At 38.8% G+C, this 24,214-nt stretch overlaps 1 protein-coding gene across 2 annotated transcripts in view; it reads left to right on the top strand.

Annotated features, from left to right (window-relative positions):
- The window catches only part of LOC106940051 (integrin beta-1), a 30,908-nt gene extending 8,838 nt beyond the window's left edge, over positions 1-22,070 (top strand). Inside the window, exons 2-17 of one of the 2 annotated variants that reach the window (XM_015022677.1) lie at positions 9,159-9,222; positions 9,518-9,603; positions 10,399-10,639; positions 10,731-10,901; positions 12,339-12,577; positions 12,830-12,985; positions 13,055-13,150; positions 13,939-14,028; positions 14,268-14,408; positions 15,934-16,136; positions 16,252-16,490; positions 17,416-17,638; positions 17,807-18,042; positions 18,131-18,297; positions 19,960-20,037; positions 21,781-22,070. In XM_015022677.1, the coding sequence (XP_014878163.1) occupies positions 9,159-9,222; positions 9,518-9,603; positions 10,399-10,639; positions 10,731-10,901; positions 12,339-12,577; positions 12,830-12,985; positions 13,055-13,150; positions 13,939-14,028; positions 14,268-14,408; positions 15,934-16,136; positions 16,252-16,490; positions 17,416-17,638; positions 17,807-18,042; positions 18,131-18,297; positions 19,960-20,037 (2,430 nt within the window). In that variant the 3' untranslated portion in view covers positions 21,781-22,070. The remainder of the gene's footprint in view (positions 1-9,158; positions 9,223-9,517; positions 9,604-10,398; positions 10,640-10,730; positions 10,902-12,338; positions 12,578-12,829; positions 12,986-13,054; positions 13,151-13,938; positions 14,029-14,267; positions 14,409-15,933; positions 16,137-16,251; positions 16,491-17,415; positions 17,639-17,806; positions 18,043-18,130; positions 18,298-19,959; positions 20,038-21,780) is intronic. The other variant, XM_015022678.1, reaches the window with a different exon arrangement.
- The last annotated feature ends 2,144 nt before the right edge of the window (positions 22,071-24,214 follow it).

Below are 24,214 nucleotides of genomic sequence, written 5' to 3'. Positions count from 1 at the left end.
GGTATGAGAAAAATTAACTCATTTATTATTTAGAAAAAAAAAAGGTTAATTAAAAATAATGGGGCTAGGTATGGGATACAAGAAATGGTGACGTAGATTAAATCCTGCAGCAAAACTTTGGAGCGAAGTGCTTAGATCAGAAATTTTAGATGTGGGTCGATATATTCCGATACTCATTTTTTGGCTGATATGGGACCGATTTCCGATACCATTATTAGCGGACAACCCTAATATTGACTTATATGTTGGCCCAATGTTTTGGGCATTGAACCCTCATCCTCTGTCAGTCAGGTGATTCACACAAAGTATGGAAACAGTGACTCAAAAGTAGCTTAATCTGTCCCGACTCATCATCACTTTACCGTTTATCTTAATAATCAAGATAAAGGGTACAAAACAGGGTCGCTCCATAAGTCTACACAAACTTATTAGACTTAACACGACTTAATGTTCTAACTACACTCCATTCCTTCAGGCTTAGACCCACATAGAACACATTTTCAGATACAACATACTGGAAAGATATGAAGCGGTGTGACAGCAGTTGAAGAAGTGTTTGATAGGCCGCTTCCTGTTCCAACGGATCACGAGCTGCCGGGCTGGATGTTTCCCAGTGCAAGCTTTAGTTTAGTTTTTGGCCTCAGGAAGATGCCAAGAAAGTATTTGCTCATGTGGGAAAACAGTTTAAGTCAATGTTGCTGAGAGACAAGAGCAGCCACATGGGGAGTCAGAAATAACCAGGCCAGAAATAGAGACGTGAACAGTAATAGCGAGTTGGCTTCACTCCAAAGGTTGTGGTTTTTGCCTTCATTGTTTCTCCTTAAATATTCTGTAGGAGTAGGGTCTGATTAGAGGTGAACACTGTACAATGTAGCTGCATTTTGAGGGGCAGAAAATGATATCACTTCTGGTTAAATGTTGTAGCTTTTCTGTCTGGAAATACTACAGTCTTTCCAAAGCCACATCCCCTCCAGAGGTGTATCTTTAGCCCTTGCTGAACACTTGAGGAATGTTGGTGGGATTGGAGACAATATCTGGGGCTACAGGAAGTGAAAAACAGAACAGATTGGTTTTCAGGACTGGCAGCAGATTGTTTTACACTACTGAATTTGCTCATATTATTTCCAAATATGTCAAACAGTGGGCCTCTGAGGAAACATTACAGATAGTTTGAAAGATGCATCAAAATACATTTTTTCTTCCAAACTAAAGTGAATCATCTGCATTTTCCCCACACCAACTTAATTTGTTTGTAAAACTTATGTTTATGAAAATCTCAGTAGATATTTCTAACAAAGAACTTTGTGGTTCAAACCATATTTCTACATGCACATTACTTTTTCCAAACACTTCCAGAATTATCTACCAAGACAATTCTGGAAGACTGTGCTAGTATGTTGTCCTGTATTTCACCTCATATGGATTCACAGAGAGCTGCCATGCTAATGTATGCTAGCCAAGAAAAAACTGGGCATGCAGTTTATCTTTTACATGTCACCGTTACAGCAATAGCCAGAAGATATTTTTATGCCTGTGTTTCTCTTGTTAGAATATTGTTAAAAAAGCTGAAATGACAGTTTCACAACTTAATTTGGTTTCTAGATTTGAGATCAGCACATGTGGGGGTGTTGCCTCTCTCTTCTCACTACATTTTTTCATTTCTCCTGTTCCCCTGAATCAAACTGAGGTATTCTACTCTACATTTTTTTTGAGACACAAATGCATATCAACCTCAGCTAAGCTTAAATGTTTCCTAGTAAAGAATATCAAACTCATCCAACCACAAACCTGGTTGTGTTTTATTGGGATTTTATGTTAAACTAAATTGTAAAATATTGAAATTTCACATTGATGTTTGTGGTAATTATTTCAATAAGATTACAAAATATATTGCAAAGTTTGACACAGGCACTTTATCTATTTTAACATGTTCAAAAAATTCTTTAGAAAGACTTAAACTTAAGTTACTGAAACCTGAAGAAATCAGTTAAACCTGTCAAGATAGAAATTGCAACTCTCATGATTAATGCTAAGAGTTCACAAAGCAGGCCTTAATGAACTTTGAAGTTCATACAGCAATAAAAAAAAAAGTCAGATACGTAGAGCATGGACCTTAACATCGGATTGGGGTCACATTTGGCCTGCTGTGTGAATGTAGCCCCAGCTCCAAGTGGTATCTGGAACACATAATGGAAAGAAACACATCATCAATTGACTTGTTGAATTTATAAAGTTGTAAACAAATATGCCAAGATCAAGCCTCATTGTTGGGGATTGTTGGGGTAATCTCCTGAAATATCAAGGATATGATTAGCCTGTTGATGTATAGACCTGTATACCCTTAATGCTTTGTTTTCCTGCTTTAGCTCACTGAGCATTAACAAACGGGTAATTACCAGGTTTCTACTTGTCGTTGTCGCTCACTGAGGAGATTTATTCCTTTTAAAAGATCTGAATCTAATGATACCAACTTGCCGTCACTCGCCGGTTTTAACTCCGCTTTTTCCTCAGTACAGTGAAAGAGTTTCTTCTGTTTTGTATCAAACTGTAATCCTCAGATTATTCCTAAATGCTACAATGAACCAACAGAGTTAAGCCATCAGCACATCTCATTAGGGCTGCTTCTCACACAGATTCTTTCAGGGATGAGAGGGCAGTGAGTGTGGGTGTTTGGAGTGTCAAAGTCTGTGTCATAGTCCCTGGGGGCAGCCTGATTCATTCCTATTGTGTGGTAGGAGAAGGTCCTCTGGATCGGATCATGGTGGGAAGCCAGACCGGGGGGTGTGGAGGCGGAGCTGGACACAGACAAGCTCTGTTTGGTATTCTTCTTTAACACTCCTGCGCTTGTACATCTCAGAGTTTAAGCATGTTGCTCATTGGGCGCTGCTGAAGTTACGCAGAGGGATAGGGGCCACTGGTTTGGCTCCACTTGTAAGTGGAGGAAGGGGTTCACGGGGGGAGCATGAACTATTGTGTGGCCAATACAAGAGGGTAGGAGGAGAGCAGTGGAATAGCTGAACAGATCCCTAAAACGTCTTTAATTGAAACCTCAGAACACTGACAGTGTATTAATCATGTTACTGAAGACTGACGGGCCTCTTTAGGTTCCTTTTTCCTCATAACTTTAAATTAAAATGAACTTGCTTACCACCATGGAAAGCAATGGCTTTGGCAAAAAAAAAGTACCATTTCTCCTACCAAGCTGTGCGCCGCCCTTTCCTGTTTTCCTTCTCCTCCATTCTGTCCTTTCGCACTCATTCTCAGTAAGGGAAGCACCAGCTCCCTCACTGCCCCTCCCAGCCATGACCAGTTCTTTAACACTGCGGCATATGCTTTAACTGCTTACTTCCTGATGCTACTAGTCATTAATCATGTGACTGAGGTCAGCTCTTCTGAGAATTTGGCAGTATGGTTTAAGTTAGAAGGGAGTCGGTCCTGTCGTGTTCTTGTGTGTGATTCAGTTCAGCTCTGTCTCCTGAGGATGTCTGAGTTAGTTATCTGCTGGTTTAAGAGATATAATAACAGCTGGATCTGTAAGTGAAGATTTCGCAATCTTCAAAAAATATGAATCATGAGAATGTAAATTATTGAGCTTATTTTAATTTAACTGACTTCACCAGAGCTGTGAGAGCTCTGGTGAAGTCAGTTTCACACTGTCTGAAAAAATAACAGAAACAAAGCATCATCCTCCCACCACTTCTTGTTGTCTTCTATGTCATTTTCTGCAGTAGTAACATCCAGCAAATCATCATAGCTCAAAAACGTGTTATTGAAAAATGCGAGTTTTGTCAAAATTGCCATGTTTCCATTAAGCAAATGTATTACTGTAATTTCTATTTGTGCAATATTCTGGTCAACAGAAACCCTGCGGATACTGAAAAGAGGCTAACATTGAGGCTTCTTCACTCGGTAATAGCATTGACACCGAAGAGTGTTCCTATTATCTCAACCTGAAAGGGCACATCTGACTTTCCAGTTAGTACATTTCTGGTTAGGGTCTGGCAAGCGGAAACCCATTTCTCTGCAAATTCAACCGGTATTCATAGTGGATACAGAACCAGCATGACGGGTCACTATCGCGGTCAAGCAGTGTTCAACATCTCAGGAATGCCTTAGAATCTCTGCCCCTGTTAGACACACACCGCAATTATCTGCCATGTTCCAGCCTCTCCTGCTGAGTGACAGATCCGTGTGAAGTCCATAAAAAGCCGAGCTGCCTTTAGTCACAGCTCAGGTGTGTGTGTGTGTGTGTGTTTATGTGTTGCTATCTCGGTGGAAGAATGACAAGGACAGCTAAATAAACTTTTAACAGCCAGTGCTGAGCTGCCCTCGCCCTACTAAAGGAGCTGTCTGTAACTTCTACGTCGTCTGGTTCTCTCAGGTTTCTTCTACATTGGAGTCCTCTGGTTGGTCTACTGGACCCCTCCCTCTCACTTCCACACATTTGTTTTTTGTTACATCTTTTGGCTCATAAATATTTAAGTTGTTTGTAGATTTCAACCCTCGTAAATCTGAGTATTGCTGGATGATGGAAGAGTGTGCGGTATTCTTGGCAATCGGATGCTCTTTCAAAACGATGTGTTCGGTTTCTAAACTGTGTAGGGTTTTTTGGATTTGTCACATTGACATTCAGCTTCGGGTGTTTTGGATGAGCAGGGGACCTTTTTTTCCCCCCCAACATATTATGAAAATTGGGGCTGCATGGTTTTTCTTTTTTATCACTTCACCAGTATTTTTTAAGTTTACAGCCCCAAACCTTGTCTGCACTGAAGTGTTTTTTTTGTTTGTTTTTTTTTAAACTCGGTTTGTAAATTGTCGTTTTCCATGGGGTCACTGACATTAGTCTGTGAGACCAAGTGGGAGGGTTGGTAATCTGGGTAGACTCAGAGAAGACTGCTCTTCCTCCGTGGGAATCTACTGGAAAAAAAGACAGCAAGGCTAAAGATGCCTACTTATTCAGTCCATTTTGTGGTTTTGTCAACATGAACTAGTTAGAAACTCGAGAGTGGGCTATATATATTATTTTTGGGAGCTTCAGGCTGTATTATTATTTAGATTTGGACAGATTAAGCAACGTAAGAGTGATAATCAAGTTTACACAACTGTTCTGTTTACAAGAAATGAATACACTTGAACATTATAAGTGTTTTTGTCTGTGTTCGTATTTAAAGTTATGTACATTTAATGGTTTACTCAGGATTTCCCCTGGAAAACCTGCTAATTCCAGTGGTAGGGGCACTAGTGCAGTCCACCAGTGGCTCATTCCGTTTTTATGTTGAAGAATCTTAAAAGTTACAAAAATTTGGAGGCAAGTTAAGCCTGGTGGCCCACCAGGCTTATAATACACTGGCAGAAACGCTGTTTATTGTTGGTCAATAGGAATTGTATTCTTTTTATTATTATTTTGATATAGCATCTTCATGTTACTTGGTATGAGACTCTCGATATGATATGATAAACTAAAATCAGAGTCAGAATACTTTATTAATTCCAGGGAGAAATTCTGCTGTTGTAGACAATAATCTGAATACACATTCAAAAAAAAAAAAAAAACAGACATGAAACAGAAATTTGATAAGGTGATCCAAACGGATTCAGACATAGAATCAGCTGTGTTAAATTAAAACAAACAAAAACCTTTTTAACCCTATTTTAGGATGACAAAAGCACCAGAAACACTGTTAGCATAAGTGACTCTTTGTCGTCACAGAGAAGAGTTGTATATTTAAATCACTACATGTAGGAAAGATCTAATTGCTTTGATAAAAAAGACACAAAAATTACAATAATTGTTGTCATTGCTAAAATAACCCACTCATATTGTTTATTCATTCACAACAATGTTGTCCATATTTATTTTATATTTGCTAACTTGGACCTTTTGTGGTGCTTTCATAGACTCTTATTGGGTAGATTTGCTGGTTAATTTGTCATACTGTTATACCTAGTTGCCTAATTCACATCAAACTTTTTAAAAGCAATGTTGAAAGAAAATGTTGGAACTGTAAGTAAGTCAAATGTAACACTTGAAAATGACCTTTAGAAACAGTGCATCATTGTGCTCTTTTCCTGTTCTTTAGCTCTCTGACTCCAGCTCTGTTTTATATTTTTAACCAGCATTCCTCTAAATGCCGTGAGCCTGAAGATAACTTGACTCCCAGCTTGAGTTTTATAGGCCTAGTTTGCATCTGAATGAATCCTTCAGAACGCCAAACCTGAAGTGAAAACAGAACTGGAGCTATGGTGAAAAGAAAATCGTTGGATGTTTTTGTAGTTGCCGGAATGTTGTGTGAAATTGATCATTTTGAAGTGTGGTCTCTCTGGAAATAGTAGTTTATTATCCTTAATATGGACCACACTCTGTGTGTAAACCTCTCTCTCTACGTCTCTGTTTTCACAGAAGGTTCTCAAGTTATATAAAATCCGTATTTTCATAGTGGTGTCACATTGTCAGTCATTGGTTATGCATTTTCTTTCTTTTTATTCTTTTTAACTTTAAATGAAAATACACAGGCTAATACAAAAGTCCCAGGCGCAGCACTGGAGATTTAAGCCATCTGATCTAATCTGGGGGGCTGCAGACAGGCTGTCTGCTCTTCTGTGTCTATTTAAATGAACACACACACACACACACACACGCACGCAGTCACATAGGCATTCAGGAATGCACTGGTCAACACCGCACACACTTGCTGTCAGAACCTCTTTTCCCAACAGTGTAAGGCAGTGTAATTTTATAATCCAGCCCCTATAAAAGACCAGCAGAAGCTGGTAGTTAAAAGAAATCAACACAATAAAAGCTTCTGTTCTCTTATCTCTGTCCTTCTGGATTTAATTTGAACCTCATGCTTTGATATCCAGTGTCGAATACAGGAGCTTCTCTGTGGAATGAATCTCCATGAGTTTCTGATTATCGCTCAAGCACAATATTGGCCTCACATTCCAGCTATTATTTAGCTGCGGTATTTTTTAAGCTCCTGCTATCCTGTGTAATAAAAGCTAAACTTACACCACTGATGTGTCTCGAGGTCATAATATTTCCTGTTCTGTTTGTTTCTGTTGTGCAGCTTTCATTACATTAACATGGCTACTGTAGTTGTAGCATCACCAAAGCGACATAGTTTATTACCTGATGACCTTAAGCTTCGGTGCAGTTGTTCTGTGAGGCTCTCAGAAATTTGTTAAAGAGCATTAGTAGAGAAACAATCAGGAAAAATTGGCAGCTGGGTGGATGATGTCCCTTCTGTTGCCAACTCATACTAAGGTAGGTGTAAAAGTCAAAAAAGTCATGCAACAGCATAAGACCAAATCAGGACTTTGACTGACGAGCAAAATGCTGCGTGTGGCAGAAAACCGAAACACAACATCCCCATTGTAAGCAGAACCACAACCCTAAACATGCAGCCAAAACTGCGACAGAATGATTAAGCTTAAAGAAGATTCATAAACTAGGATGGCCGCCATCGACATCTAGATCTAAATCCAATTGGAAATCTGTGGCAAGGCTGAAAAGCTGTTCCCCTAAATCCAATTTGACTGAGACCGAGCTGTTTTTGCAAACATCATTTGGTAAAGATTTAAGTCTAGATGTGAAAAAACTACTGAGGAAGTACAGCTAAAGACTTGCAGTTGTATTTGCAGTGAAAGGTGACATGACAAATTATAGACCTGGAACGGTTGAATAGAAACGTATGGTGAGATGCTGAAAACCATCCATCATTGTCCTTTCAATTCACATCTACGCTCTACTTTGCTGGCCTCTATAGCACTGACAGTTTCACCACATCCACCTTTTGTTCCAGGAAACAAATACGTTATTCTTGCACCTTCCAAACACCACAATCATCTGTGGTGAAGTTTAGGGAACGGTATTCATCTCCAAAACATAAACTGTTAACATTTTAGGGCTTCTTTAGGACAGCTGGAAGTGATTTAAGTACAGTTTCAGTCTTCAAATACCTCAGAGATAACATTGTAAGAGTGCGCCTTCCTGCTTTGGTTTGTACCTGTAAACAAGCCCTTTTGTTCCCGTCTACTTAAACAGATATTTTAAGTAAGGAAAGTTGATGTATTATTTGATAAAAATGATCTCAGATCTCAAGTGTGAGTTAATTTGATTATATATTTCTTTCCAAAGAGTTTCTATTTCCATTTTCTTTGGTTCTGATCATTAGAGGACAGATGACTCTTGACAAATTCGAACTCCTGGTCAACCAGTAATCATTCTGTGTAGTATTTATTAGTAATATATCTAAATTTTCTTACTGAAGAAAAGACTATTAGTAGGTTATAGACAATAAACAGTAGACATAAAAGATTAAATGTGCTTTGAGACGCCCAGTAAGGCTGTACATGTCTCAAATCAACCTTTTCTTGCAGGGGAAGGACCTGCAGTCACTGCATCCATTAGTGAGCCCCGAGCTCTGCATTAGGATTAGACCAAGGTGCGTCGATACGGTTCCGACCAAAAAGCCTGCGGGATCAATAAATTCGACAGCGGAGGGGTGGGACTCCAAGGAGACGATGCTATTTACAGTAATAGGGGAAATCTGGGGAGGAGTGGCGGCCTGTTCTTTGCGTGGATACATGTTTGTGTGCGAAAGTGGTCTGAATTTAATTAGCCGTCTGTTCCTCCGTGACCGCTAGAGAGAAGCCAAGCAACTGTCCCTGGATAATTTATGACCTCCAATTACAGGCAGGCCATTTACAGTTGCAGCCCGTTACCTCGAGCAGATCCGTCTGCACTGCTGCGGTCGGCTTCGTTCGGCTCGGTGGTGTTGCGCATGCAAACATTAAGACCTTCAAGCAGATAGTCCTATCAACTGGATCTAAAACACAGTCACCTCTAAAGGTGCTTTTTCTTGTGATCATGTCTTTTAGGGCTGCAATTAGTGTATATTTTAGTAATTGATTATTCTGACGATTATCAATCGATTAATCAAATCGATTAATCAGATTTAAAAATTGGCACATTCTCAATATTTTTATTTACTCAAAATATTTAACAATTATTTAGGTGAAATAATTGTCAAATAATTGATTACTTGATAATAATTTAAGAAAGTAATAAAAAAGTAATAATTTGATTACTTGTTTCAAAAATCGATTCATCACGATTAATCGTTTCAGCCCTAATGTCTTGTCTTGTGTGTTTTCAGATGGATCTGAAGCTGATCTTCATTGCATTTATAGGACTCTTTTACTGCTGTAACTCTCAGAAAGGTAAAGTTGATTTTATTATTTTTTTCTAATATGAAGCTAAAACTTTCTTTTTCACATGATGTCATTGTGTTGTTCAGTGAATGGCCATAATAACAGAAGCGTTTGCTACTTTAGTTTAATGAACTCGTAGAAGAAGCTGTTGTGCTGTAGCATCCTGGAATCAGATGGAATATTCTGAGCCTTCAGTGTTTCACACCTACTGATGCGTAAATGTCTGAAGTTTCTGTCGCAGGGCCGCTCTGTAGCGCTGCTCCCTCTGACTCTGATCACTCCTTTTTCTTTGTTTTCCATCTAGAGGGGAACGAGTGCATCAACAAAAATGCCAAACACTGCGGAGAGTGCATCCAGGCCGGAGCCAAATGTGGCTGGTGTACAGACCCGGTGTGTAACTCAGAGCTGTCAGCTACACTCACTGCAGAGTAATGCACAGCAGTGAAATCATGTGTTTCTGTTCTATAGAAGGCTCTGCTTTACATAAGTGTCTTTTTTATGTGTCTTCCAACTATTGTCAAAATTCTTCATACCCGTTTCTGATTGGAAACAACACAGGCATGGCTTATTGTTTTGCATTTTAAGCAAATCAAATGGGACAGTAAATGTAAAAAAAACTAAATGATTAATAATAAAAAATGAAAAGGAAACCATTAAAACAGTGAGATTGTAAATAAAAGGATGATTAAGTAATGTGATGCTATTCAGTGACTTACAATTTGATTCTGTTTTGTAGGGTCATGGTTTGATTCAGAAACCAATTTATTTAGAGATTCTGTTTTAATTATGTGACTGTCAAAAGGAAAAGCAGTCTAAGAAAATAGAAAATTCATTTAAAACAATTCCAGTTGTATCAAATTCCATCAGTTAATATTTAAACAAAAATAGGGTTTGTTCATAACTTAAATGATCAGATTTAGATTATCTTAGCTGCCTGACTTTGTATTAAATAAAAAGATATCAAATCAATATTCAAAACCTAATTTTGCAAAAACTTAAGCAGATTGATTTGATTTGAGCAATTTCTATCGATTCAGAATTCCCAAGAATAGGAATACATTTTTCTACATGAACAAGCTGTTTATTAATTTCTCCATTTATTGTCGATCCATCCAATGGACCCTGACTGAAGCACCTCAAAATGTTAATCCCGTCATAAATGATGTCTGTGCTGCCTCTTTTCAGGACTTCCTGAAACAGGGCGAGACCGTGTCGAGCCGGTGTGACGAGCTGCAGTCTCTGATAAAACGGGGCTGCAACGAGACATTGATCGAGAACCCGCTGGGAAAACGGACGATTCTCAAGAACAATCCAGTGACCGATCGCAGCAAAGCCAAAGCCAAAGCTGAAACTGAAAACCAGAAACTGAAACCAGAGGAAATCACCCAGGTCCAGCCCCAAAAAGTCAGCCTCACCCTCCGATCTGGTGCGTAAACATCGACTTCACATCTGGTCCAGCTATGTATATCAATCACTCTGTAATTTTGACAATTCTTGTCCGCTGTAACTATATAAAGGTGAGCCACAGTCCTTTGAGTTGAAGTTTAAGCGTGCAGAGGATTACCCCATTGACCTGTACTACTTGATGGACCTGTCCTACTCCATGAAGGACGATCTGGAGAACGTAAAGAACCTGGGGACCAGTCTGATGAATGAGATGTCAAAGATCACATCCGACTTCAAGATAGGTCAGGAAATCTCATTAGTTCAAGTCTCTTATTGTTGTTTATAGTTTATGAAACAGGGAATGGATTGTGCTTGGACATTTTACTGCTTGTCTACCTCAGAGCTTTACAAAGTATGACTTTTCTTTTTGTATCACCTTTATCATTTTAGCATTTAGCTTCTTTGCCCTCTCATTGGAAAGCTTTACAATCTGAACTGAAACAGACTACAGAAATTCTGTCAGCAGTGCCTGTTTTTCAAATCCGTTTTCACATTTTATTTCATTATTGACGCAACTACTCACAAGTTTGTATACAATTCATTTTAAGTGGTAATAAACAGGGGGATTTAACCCATTTATTCCTCAGCCATCCTAAGTTTATGTATGCCTCTTGTTCTAAATCTATACAATAGCCTGATTCTGCTTTTGAAATTGGTTCAACAAGCATCTCTCCACGCTGACACAGTTTGACCTCATGTAGCTAAGACATTATACACTTATTTTGGGGAGAGGCTGGTCATATTTATTTACAGTCATGTAAAACAGAGTCAGTGACATTCTCAAGAATAGAACTCCTTGTTTTAGGCAGAAAAAAATAGTCTACTAAAAGGTTGTGGGGATTTTGGTGAAAAATCCCCACAAATGATTTTATATCAAGTGTGCTATAAATCATAGCACACTTGAATTACAAGTGGCTACAGTTAGGCCTGTCACAAAAAACAGGTCAGTAAATTGTCCAGGAATTTATTGCGATAAACAATAATATTGTCGTTTTGAGACTATAGTCAAGAGATATAATGGTAAGGACATAGTAATGCAAGTACATCCTCTCAAAGACCAGTAAACTTTCATTTCTAACGAACATTAACACTGGAACTCAATGACATTTTGAATCTTTAAAGTAAATAAACAAAACAACCGAAACAACAAATAAAATGTACACTTAAAAGTCTCTAAGCAAATTTGCACCTGAAAAGGAGGCTAATTGAGACCAAATCGCCAGACTGAAGCTGTTTGTCATACAGACTTTGGTAGAAAGAGAAAAACAATCAGTCATTCGAATGGAAATGATCAAACTCATTTGAATTTATCTTGCAATTAATTGATTTAATTGCTTATTGTATCTATCTGTATCTATCTATAAGAATAAAGAATTAAGAATAAAGATGATTACCCATTTAAACAATAGTATTCTTTATCGCAATAAACGATACTATTGTTTATTGTATAGTATTGTATCGCAATAAACAATACTATTGTAATAATATTGTTTATCGCAGTACTATAAGTTTTATGCACATTTGTAATGGAAACGCAGCTCATGTCATGCACTGATGCAAAATATTCACAAATGAGTAGAAATGGGCTCACCATCTGGATGCAGTTCTAGAGCATATCCTTTCACCAAAACACGGATACATTTATTTTACCTGTAGTTTAACTCTGATTTTCTTCATAGGTTTTGGCTCCTTTGTGGAGAAGACAGTCATGCCTTACATCAGCACCACTCCAGCCAAGCTGCTGAATCCATGCACAGGTGACCAGAACTGCACCAGCCCATTCAGCTACAAGAACGTGCTGCCGCTGACCAACAATGGCGCCACTTTCAACACTCTGGTGGGGGAGCAGCAGATCTCGGGGAACCTGGACTCCCCCGAGGGCGGCTTCGACGCCATCATGCAAGTGGCCGTGTGTGGGGTAAGCCACTGACCTCAACATGAGGTCCAGGTTTTGAGGGTAATTTTCCCACCGTTCGCGCCGCTTTCTATCAGCTTCACCTCACCAGATGTATCTAGTAACGTTGAAATGGGTGGAGATATTTTATGAGTCTTCTATTTTTGGATGCGACTCAAGCCCTCATATGTTTCTTTTTAAGCTGCTCGTTTACAACTCTGTTTCCAGAGATTTGAGGTGATTGCAGATTGGTATTTCTGTTCATTTTTTCTACAGAAACAGATTGGCTGGAGGAACGTAACTCGCCTACTGGTGTTTTCCACTGACGCCGGATTCCACTTTGCTGGCGACGGCAAGCTGGGTGGCATTGTGCTGCCCAACGACGGGAAATGCCACCTAGAGAACAACATCTACACCATGAGCCACTACTATGTAGGGAATGTCTGCTGTTTTGGCTTCCTGTGACGTGCAAGTAACCTACTCTCTCTTTTGTCTTTTCAGGACTACCCCTCGATCGCTCACCTGGTTCAGAAGCTGAGTGACAACAACATTCAGACTATTTTTGCCGTCACAGAAGAGTTCCAGCCCGTTTATCAGGTTAGCACACATTAGCCTTTTTTTTCTCCTCTAAACCTTTTGTTGTAATCATAATGACATTTTAGCCTCAAACTTCTGCCGTAAGTTGGCAACAATGTACCATTTCAGTACATTCATCTGCAAAAATACATAGAGATCTTTGCAATCGATTTGCTCTGTTGATTATTCTAATGGTTAATAGATTAATTGGATAAAGAAAATTGACAAATTCCACAGATTTTTTTATTTAACCTCTTGTGTTTTTTATACAATACTACGGTTACTTTTTTGAATAAGAAAATAAAACTTGTATTCCCAAAAATGCAATGACTCATTTAGTGTATGCTTGAACATTTGTAGCTAAAGATACATCTGCAGCTGAAGTACTAAAGTACTGTCTACTAATCTGTTCTTTTTTTTTTTTTTGGTTTTATAAATCGCCCATTTTTATAAAACCACTTTTGTTACCCATTTAAGGTAATAAAAGATGCATTACTGAGGAGTTTGTTCTTACAGAACTCAAACCAGGTGAAGCTAAAAATGCCATTTGAGGAGTTTTTTGTAGAATATGTACACATTTGTACAGTTTTGGTTTAATTACTGCTCTGACTGTTTTGTTCTTTCAACAAGTGGCCATTTTTTTGGTCCTTTATACTCCAGTTAACAATTAATTGATTACTAAATTGGTTGACAGTTATTTCAATCATCAATGAATCATGTTAATCATTTCAGCCTTGGTAGAGGTTGGTTTTAAGGACAAGAGTTTTTTGTTAAACGCTGTTCTTGGTATTTCCTCTTTAACTCTGCAGGAACTGAAAAATCTAATACCAAAGTCTGCAGTAGGCACTCTGTCTGCCAACTCGAGCAACGTCATCAACCTCATCATAGATGCTTACAATGTAAGTACATTCTTCAGGATTTTAAGTACAACTCAAATCCAGTCGAACTGATCACATTATCATTTGCTCAAACGAGCGACAGGAACCTTGTGCAGCATTCCGAGTTAAGTTGTGCCTGCATTCCTCCTTAATCTGCAGCTAATGCTTTGTTTATTCTCTGCTGTCTGAACCGGGCTTCCAGATGGCATTCCAGTGAATAAGCTATGTCGTCTTATCTTTTGTGTTGTTTTCTTTGCCAGGCTCTTTCCTCCGAAGTGATTCTGGAGAACACCAAAGTTTCAAACAACGTGACAATCGAGTACACGTCTCGCTGTAAGAACGGAGTAATCAATAAGGGCGAAAATGGAAGGAAGTGCTCCAACATCTCCATTGGAGATGAGGTGGGATGTGGAAGATGATGTTTTTATGTCACAGATATCATATAGTCTTTCATTGGACAAGAGAGGCATTGTCATTTGATTAGAAAAAGATTAATTCTAACATGCATGCTGCAGTAAGCAGAAGAATAACAATACATTCAACACGCCCTATTTTTACCCTGCAGAGCTATTTGAATTTAGATTGATAGCAATCAGTGCAAGCAATAAGAAAATAAGAGCTTCAAAAAAACAATGAAAATGAAAATGAAGCTGAAATCTCATCAGAAACACAAGCTTAAAAAACAACCGTTTTTTTAAAGGAGATTTAAAAATTGTGAGAAATGTGTTAATTAATATGCAGTGGAAGAGTTTGGGGTGTAAGCAACTTCTGATATTGCTAGATTGGGATGTGAGCTATGTTCAATAAAGTGCCATCAAGAAGGCATCCTTGGAAGAAATGTTTCTGGTAACACTCCACTCTAAAACTGTATAAGCTAAAGTAAGTATAAGGTAAACTTCAGACATCAAGCAGCGGCAGGTAACATGCAAAGGCGCCAGCAGTGTGATTGGTGCGCGCTCTGGCTCTGTGGCCTGTTAAAAGCATCAACTATAAACCCATCTTTTAGGAATAATTCTGCTCCGCCAGTGAAACGCTCACCGCAACAGAGAAGCTTGCAGTCCAGGTTATTAAAAAAAATTAAGCGGATTTTATTTTTTTATTTGTCTAAAAACAAAGGCTTATAATACACTGGGGGAAACCCTGCAATTTTGTATAACAATAAAGCAAAAGCAAAGGAAGTCGCTAAGGAGGCAAATAAATTTTAGGTCTGGCAAACAATGAAGATTGGAATAAAAATTGTGCTCAACATAGGCATGTATATTGTTTTATATATCAAAGTTTTTGGAAGGAAAACACAAGGGCCATTGTTTTTACTGTTTAAATATTTATTCTGTGTATTGTTAATATGCTATAGTTTGCGACTTCTCAAGCAAAAAAAATAATTAGAAACAAATCGGCCAAAGAACTGCTGCCCACCCTTAACAATTTTCCATTTTACCTTTAGAGCAGCGTAAAGCAGAAAATGTTACACAGGACTAAAAATCCTATTGAACATTTTCTGAAACATTTTCTGGTTTGATTAGTTTTTTTTCTTCTTGATCTTATTCGAGATACTTCATTACACTGTCGTTTACTATGGTGGTTTTATTTTAGAATTTTTTTCAATCATACCTTTTTATCCTTTTCAAAGCATTTACAACATTTGTTTTATGATATTTATCTATTTTTTTAATCTATTTTCTGTTGTATGATGCATTAATGTTTTCTGAACAAGTTGTTGAAAATTAGAATTTATTCGACGTGGCTGGTTAAATAAAGGTTTTTCAGCTTTTTAAAGACTGTCTTTCAGGCATTAACCTGCAGCCCTTTCAAGAAAAAGAAGATTAATTAATATTAAGATTTCCCAAGCATGTCAGTTAAGATGTCTAGTGGCACCAGCAGCTTGTCTGACATCAGTGAATAAGCGTTTCTCCTGTGTTCTCTCAGGTCCACTTTAACATCAGCATCACCTCTAAAGGTTGTCCAAACAATACCAGTCCTGAGATTATCAAGATAAAGCCCCTGGGATTCACAGAGGAGGTGGAGATTATCCTCCACTTCATCTGCGAGTGCGACTGCCACAGCGAAGCCGTCAACAACAGCCAGGTCTGCAGCAACGGGAACGGGACCTACGAGTGCGGAGCCTGCAGGTACGAATCCCTCCAACACCTCTTTTTTTTTTTTTTTTTTTTTTTTGTCATAATTGCCCTTCCGGTTATCTAAAGAAACCCCGTTCGCTTGGCGACACTTAACCCTCTGCTTCAGGTGCAAAGAGGGCCGCGTGGGCAGGGAGTGCGAGTGCAGCAGCAACGAAGTGTCCACGGAGGACATGGACCGGACCTGCCGCAAGGACAACGGCACGGACATCTGCAGCAACAACGGGGAATGCGTGTGCGGCACCTGCGAGTGCAAGGCCAGGGAGAACCCGGAGGAGAGGTACAGCGGGCAGTTCTGCGAGTGTGACAACTTCAACTGCGACCGCTCTGGAAACAAGCTCTGTGGAGGTGAGTCTGTGGAGGGGAGAGGATGCCGTTCGTGATCTTAAGAGTCACGCCAAGTCATTTTCCTGTGAGTGAGCGCAACACATGAAACCTGGAAACTTGACTGAAAGTTAACCAGAAAAAGAACCGAAAGATGACCAAAAATATCATTTTTGCTCTTTTCTAATAGTTTGATGCAGCCATTGACACACCATCCCAGTATTCAGCATTAGATGTTAGTAATATTAGTAAAACATTATATGATGTTTTAGGTTACAACTTACATGTCTAAACTCTATCCACATGGACCAAAATCGGTCATGGAAATACTTAATGGCCACAATTCTTTTCCCCAAGTTATAAAAAGAATGACTTTTTTGTTTTAGGTTTACCTGCTCTGAAATAAAATAAACATAATATTTTCTTGAAGAAAACAATTAAAGGATCTTATATACACAACTTATTCGGGTTGGGTGTTTTCTGTTTTGTTGGTGTCACTCTTATTGTTATCACAGTAATACCACAAAATATAGTAACAAAACTTTAAGTCCATATCACCCATTACTGCTTTGGACAACTCTGGTTTAAAATGTCTTTCATTTAAAATTCTGAAATCTAGTTTTACGGTAACTTCCTTCATAAAGTCACTGTATGACATTGCCTCTGATCCTAGATATAGATAAATAAAAACAGCTCATTGCAGGAAATTTAGAAAAAAAAAAAACTTTTGAGTTCTGTTCTTAAAGAGAAGTGAAAATTGTCTGAAACTGGCATGAACTGGAAATGGAATTAAAAATTCTGATTTGTGAACCTCAGAATCGATTGATTGTCGCAGAATTATTATTATTATTTTTTTAATGACGCTAATTGTGTCGTAAGAAATATGACCATAATACATCATGCTGAGACGAGCTCCGTCATTCTCCCCTCTGTTCTCTCTGCTGTTCAGGACACGGGCGCTGCGAGTGCAGGAAGTGCATCTGTGACCCCATGTGGAACGGAACTGCCTGCGACTGTTCCCTGGACGAGAGCACGTGTTTGGCCAGCAACAAGCAGATCTGCAACGGCAGGGGACGCTGCGAATGCGGCGTCTGCAAGTGCGACGACCTCAAATTCCAGGGCCCAAAGTGCGAAATGTGTCCCACCTGTCCTTCAGCCTGTGCTGAACACAAGTAAGGAATGACTGTGTGGAATAAAAACCTCCTTTAAGTTTCTATGTTCACAACTGAATCCATCCACAAAGTCAAGAACACTGAATTCTTCTTTTTGGTCTGGCAGAAAGACTCTGTAACAATCCGTTTTTAACATGTTTTTACTATTATTAATGCGGTTTTCTTCAGAGATTGCGTGGAGTGCCGGATGTTTCTTACCGGGGTGAAGAAAGACGTATGTGAGGAGGAATGCAATTACTTCACCATGCGTAAAGTGGACACCAAAGACAAGTTTCCCCAGCCCACTGACAAATCCTACCCCCTCACGCACTGCAAGGAGAAGGACGCCAACGACTGCTGGATCTACTACGTGTACACCGTCACCAACAGCTCGGAGAAGGTGGTCTACGTGTTGGATAAACCGGGTGAGCACAGCCCCCAACCCCGTAGCGATTACAGAGGTTGCCCTAGCCGGACATGTTTGGCGATCCTAACTCTGCTGCCCCGTTCCAGACTGCCCCAAGGGCCCGGATCTCATCCCGATCGTCGCGGGCGTAGTCGCCGGCATCGTCCTGATCGGCTTGGCGCTGCTGCTCATCTGGAAGCTGCTGATGATCATCCACGACAGGAGGGAGTTCGCCAAGTTCGAGAAGGAGAAGATGAACGCCAAGTGGGATACGGTGGGTGTCTGGAAATCCTGCCGACGTTTTTGGCCAGCATTTTAGCAGAGGCGAGTCAGATGTGGAAAACAGGTGCAGCTCGGCCCTCTGTGTTGCTCTGTTCCTTCACAGGGAAGGTAATCAGTTGTTCTTAGCAGCAGATGGGATTTACTGCCGTGTTTATATCATTACGAGCGCCCTCGCTCCTGCTCTGAGCGCTCTGGCAGCTGTGAAGACAGATTGAATTTGTTGCTTTTGAACAGGGCTCGACCGAAGAAGGAAAAATGTTGGGAGTCAGTGTGGACTTTTTTGGGAATGCTATGTGCTCTGTGCATAGCAAAACTTTTTCCAGGGAGGGGCCAAGCCTTCTTCCCGCCCCGCTTCCTCCCTCATGTCACAATGGCAGCCAAGATCAACAGGAGGCAAAGCAGGAATTTACTTAGGACCATATGAAGTCGTACTCCGCCACCTAGTGGCAGGATTATATCACAGTTGATTTGAATTCAGATTAACATGACAAATTTGATATTGTATTCACCTTCCTAAAATATTGGCCTAAGTCATTTTATACAAAAAGTGATTTTGTCCAAAAAAAAAATCACCACTTTTTTTTTGCCGAAAGATGATTTAGGCAAAAAAAGAAAAAAGAAAAGAAAAATATTCTTTTGGCAAAAAGTGTGGTTTTAATTTTATTTAAGTGACAATAATTGTATTTAAGTTCCCCTTTAGAAAAACAAGGAACATATTGTAGCAAAAGCAGCTGATCATGTCCTCTCAACAAATTACAAATGTATTCATTCCCACAACCTGACTGTCTGAAATGTATTCTAAATGCAGCTACGATGCATCTAGAAGCAAGATAGCAGCAGGATGAAATCCCACTTCTGACACCATATAGTGACCTGGCTGTCTACAAAAACTTACAGCATAATTGTAATTGATTGTGCTAAGGATTTAAGGGATTTAGGAAAGCCAGAACACAGCAACACAAACCAGCTCAATTCAGTTCACTCATATATTCTAATTGGTCCTAGTTATCAAGAAGTGCATTAAGCTCAGTTTAACTAACAAATGATTTTTTTTCTCCCCAGTTATCCAGTTCTCACAATTCATTTCAATGCAAATTATTCCAGGAAACAGACATTTTATTTATTATTTATTTTTAAAAAAAATTATGTTTTTACAAAGGTGTTCACACTGTAATATAGTCACCATCTAAAGGTGAAGTTGGCAGATGTCAAAGGACAGCAATGTAGCGTTAGCATACAGAGAACGGTGGAGGTCAGGATCTTCCAGTCAGTAGATCACAGTATTCTACCGTTCTTTCTACTGGCCTGGTGGATCCATAAAGAGCAGATCAGTTATTCAGTAGGAGTTATATGAGTGGCAGGAAAACTTTGTCATTTGAGGATGTCATCAGCTTAGTTTTTTGTTTTTTTTTGTTTTTTCTGCATGTAACTCTTAAGTTAAACTGAATGTTAAAATCATCTCTCTCTGGCCATAGCTCAAACGTTGGCAGACAGACGTGGCATTCTCTAGAAAGACGTAGGGGAGCGCTGCGTTGTCCTCCGTCCTCTGCTCTCACCTGACCTTGTTCTTCTCCCTGTATGCTTTTTATTTATTCCTCTCTACTGTTCTGATGTTCCTTGTGAACTCTCCTCTGTCCTCATTCTCCACCTGTAGCAAGAAAACCCAATTTACAAGAGTCCAATCAATCAGTTCCAGAACCCGAACTATGGACGTAAAGGCGCTGTCCTTTGAGTTCGTATTTCTTTTCCTCTCCTCTTGTTCTTCCTGCATGGGCTGTGTTTTTTTTTCTGTGTGTCCTCTGCCTTTAGTTCCTTCTGTCATTCTATTTTTTTTCTGTATTTCTTTCTTTCTTTATTATTATTTTTTTTTACAACATAGCCGCTACAGAAGTAGGGGTAAAATCCCTGTTCAGATTTACAGTTTATAAAAGACTGCATGAGTGTGCTGTGACAAAACAATGCAGCAAAAAATACTCACCTTTGGAAATATTGGGTGGTATGAAAAACGTCTAACTAAAGCATTATGTGGTAAGTGTTTGAATAATTGTGTTTATGAGGCCTAGTGGCTGTCTGGCATGTCCTTAAAGTGTGACCTGCATACAAGACGTGTTCATTAAGGGATGATCTCTACTGACATTCAGCGACTAATTTGTGTGTTCGTTTTTTTTGTTGTTTTTTCTTCTTTAAACTAAAACTGCAGCACATTTCAAAAAGTATCTGTGCCTCTTGAACTTTTTTGCATTTTTTCCACATTAAAACCACAAACTTTAATATTTCCTCAAGAGATGTTTCTCTTTTAGACCAAGACTAAGTAGAGCACAAAAAGAATGTGGGAAGTAAGGAAAACACAATCTTCAAATTTCTTGGCAAATAAAGTTTTGAAAAGTGGTGGGTAGTTTACCTCGATGCCTCACAATAAAATTCCATACAGCCAGTTGCCTTAAAAAGGTACTTAGTTGGTATTGAGTTCACTGACTTAATCACAGAATCAGCTGTTCTGGGAAGATCAGGGAATTTACTAGACAGTTTATCAAGGAAGTTATCAGGAGTTTTCAAGCAGAGTTAAGGTATAAAATTATATCCCAACCTTGTCAACCCATCCTCCAAAAATTTAAATATGTAGGAGTGGACCCATAAATCCACCCCGATAGATCGATGATTGGCCGATACACATATGTGAACCCGATCTTCTCCATGGATTTTATCTACCTGGGTAAGGGTCTGAAAATCAGCCACTGCCCTCTTTTGCTCCACCGTGAGAGGGTTGACTGACCGACCCGCACAACAGGTTAACAGTAATCACCCCAGTGTGGCCAAGTTTGCAATTTGGTCACTTTATTTAGCGATTTTTCAGTCAACAAATGAGTATCTGAATCGGCAGGTCAGGCTTTTTAAAGATCGATGATCAGCCAAAAAAAAACTGCAATTGGTGAAACCCTAGAAATATGTCCATAAAGCTGACGTTTATATTAGAGTTACAACAATAAAACCTTCCTAGAAGGAAAGAATAAGTCTACCATAATTGGATGAGACCAAAATATCACTTTGTGGCCCATGCTGGGGAATGGTGGGAAAGGCTTTTATCCAGAGGGACAGTGAAAATGTTCAGAGTTGATCAGAAGATGTTTGGAGGTAGATAACTGGGTGAGCAACTACTTCAGACTGACCTGAGAAGACTTGAGTCTGGGGCAAGAGTTGAGCTTTCACCAGAACTATGCATTCAATCAGTGTTGAATGCATCACTTTTATGTCCTTTTCCTTCCACTTTTCAACTATTTACTACTTTGTATTGGTTTACTGCATACAATCCCAATAACACATCTTGAAGTTATTGGGATTTGAAGTTTGTGGTAAAAAATGACAAAACGTTCCAAAAAAAAAAAAAAAACTTTTTTAAGGAGCTCTACTTGTTCAGCTGTCTTCAAAGCTGTGAGGGTTTTGAATTTGAACTCTGTTATTTTTGTGTCCTCTCCAGGGTGAAAATCCAATCTACAAAAGTGCTGTCACAACTGTGGTCAATCCGAAGTACGAGGGCAAATGATGGCCCTGGGGTCCTTCCTGAACTCTGACACCATCTCTGCAACAGCTGCAGTCATACACCAGCCGGTCCGGCGTCCGGCGGGAGCGAGTGGCGGAAAATTTGTGCGTTCGTCTTTGTTGCTTCGTCGTAGCATTGTATCACTCAGCCACTGCGTCCTGTTTGTTGTTACTAACACGTACAATTTATACCCCAAGTGTCGTATTTTTGATGTACAGTATGCGGTCTTTGTACATACTTCCAAGTGTCGCGTTTTGTTTTCTGCTGACGGACTGGTCCGATTCGGAGCCTACGGCTTTAGAAAGACTTCTCCAGTTTGTGCTTCTTGGCAGTCAAGCCTCCTGTTTAACGCGTCACTGTTGCTGCACTTCGTGTCACGTGCGTCTGTGTATATTTAGAAAAACGATTGCAATAAGGTATTCTGAACAATGTCGAGCAGAATTCAGTACAAATTGGACAATAGGAGCGAATAAAGTGGTTGTACATGTAGTTTTGAATTTGCAAATGATTTCAGTTGTTTGTTTTTTGTTTTGCACTCTTGCAGAGTGCTGACCTACTATAAAAGTCAAAACACAAGACAGATATGAAGTATTTTATTTGTAGTGCCGAGATGGCGTGCTACCGCAAAGGGATTGTATACCACTTGTTTAAAATGACATCACAGCAATGCTGAACAATCAAAAAATCTCTGCAGTTATATACAGCTCTGAGATACAGCTCTGATGTAATCACATTTCTTTTTTTATGAATTTTTTTAATCCTCAGGTCCCACGTGTTTTCTTATCGATTTGTTTCTGTGCCAGTTTTATTATTCACCCTGAATGACTGAAGATGTCCCTGAATCACCCAGATGCCTCTAAACTACAACACACAGGCCTTTCAAAAATATTGCTTTTAAAGTGCCTTTTTTTTATTTTATTACCATGTTTTCCCCAGTGCTGTTCACAAGATATTTATTAAATACCAAAAAAAGGTGTTTTTGTCTGTGTGGCTAGTTTGTGGTTCTCTTTAACACCATTACAGTAGTTCTTCATTGTACACTACGTCCACTTTATTAAAGTGGAGACTTTTAAATTTATTTTTCTGAATTAATTCAATTCTTATTATACCATGCTATACTGGTAAGGGTCTAATATTAATTTGTATTGTCTGAACAATGTGCAGCATACTATGATGGCATATTATGGCCATTCTAGATGGAAAAATAAAATAGTAAAATTTCCACAAAGATTTTTTAAAAAGAATTTCAGAAATTTTCTAGAAAAAACAAGGACATTTCTGAGTTTGAGAAGTCAAACATTTGAGAGAAAAAGCTCTGAAATGTTTAGATTAGTCTCAGAAATTGTCTAGAAAAATTTTCAAAAAAGTCAAAAAATATTCCGACTTTTGGAAATTGTCAGACTTCGAAAGTTGAAACATTTTGGCCTCTGAATCTGAAATTTCAACGTTTTCCCAGAAAATTTCTTGAGTTCAATCTCAAAATTTCTGATTTTTTTTCCTTCAGATTTTTTTTACTTTTGGAGTTCAGAAATTTTAGAAGTTTTGTGTAGAAAATTTCTGAGACCATTCTCAAAATGTGCTGTTTTTGGCAGACATTTACAACAGGACGTAGGTTTAAAGCTATCAAAAAGCAACATATAATCTCCCAATTTAGAGAAATTCAAGAACAGATGAGGAACAAAGTCAGTGATATTTTTCAGACTACATGTCCAACTCTAAGGTTTGGGACTGCAGCAAACCACAGAACGAGCCATCGGCTACAAATAATAAACATAGAACAGTGGTGATTATTCCAAGACATCCACTGAAAACCAGGAATAACATCTAAAGCATCACAGACCTCAGCGTTAATGATTCAACAACAAGACAGAGACTGGGCAACTATTCCCATTGAGAGTTCCAAGGTAAAAATTTTTTTAAAAAAGCTCATAAATTAATTCCAGTAAAGCCAAAAACATCTGGATCTCAAAGATTTGAGGGAAAATATCTTGTGGACTCATAAATCAAGAGTGGAAGTTGTTGGAAGAAATGCATCTCATTACAACTGGCTTGAAACTAATATAGCATTTCAGAAAATGGACATGGAACAGTTTATACTTATCCTGCTGCTTCAGGATAAGTAATGTGACCAAAAATTCTGCTGTTTAGAAAAAAATTAAAAAAAAACTTTTTTAAAATTTTTTAATGTTTTTTTTTTTTTTTTTTTTTTTTTTTTTTTTACTATTAATTGGTAAAATTCACATCATATGTCATTATGCTCTGACTTCTAAAACCAAAGAATAAAAAAAACGTCTTCTTTTCCATGACTGTACGCATATGTGCTCTATCTTATGCAATCTGCTGGATAACCGGAAGTGCCAACAAGTCACTC

The sequence above is a fragment of the Poecilia latipinna genome, unplaced genomic scaffold (assembly GCF_001443285.1).
Source record: "Poecilia latipinna isolate Pla-1442-1.1 unplaced genomic scaffold, P_latipinna-1.0 Scaffold3075, whole genome shotgun sequence".
In the NCBI taxonomy this organism is placed as follows: domain Eukaryota; kingdom Metazoa; phylum Chordata; class Actinopteri; order Cyprinodontiformes; family Poeciliidae; genus Poecilia; species Poecilia latipinna.
The sequence above is the reverse complement of the archived record's forward strand: the minus strand, read 5'-3'. Positions and strand labels throughout refer to the sequence as shown.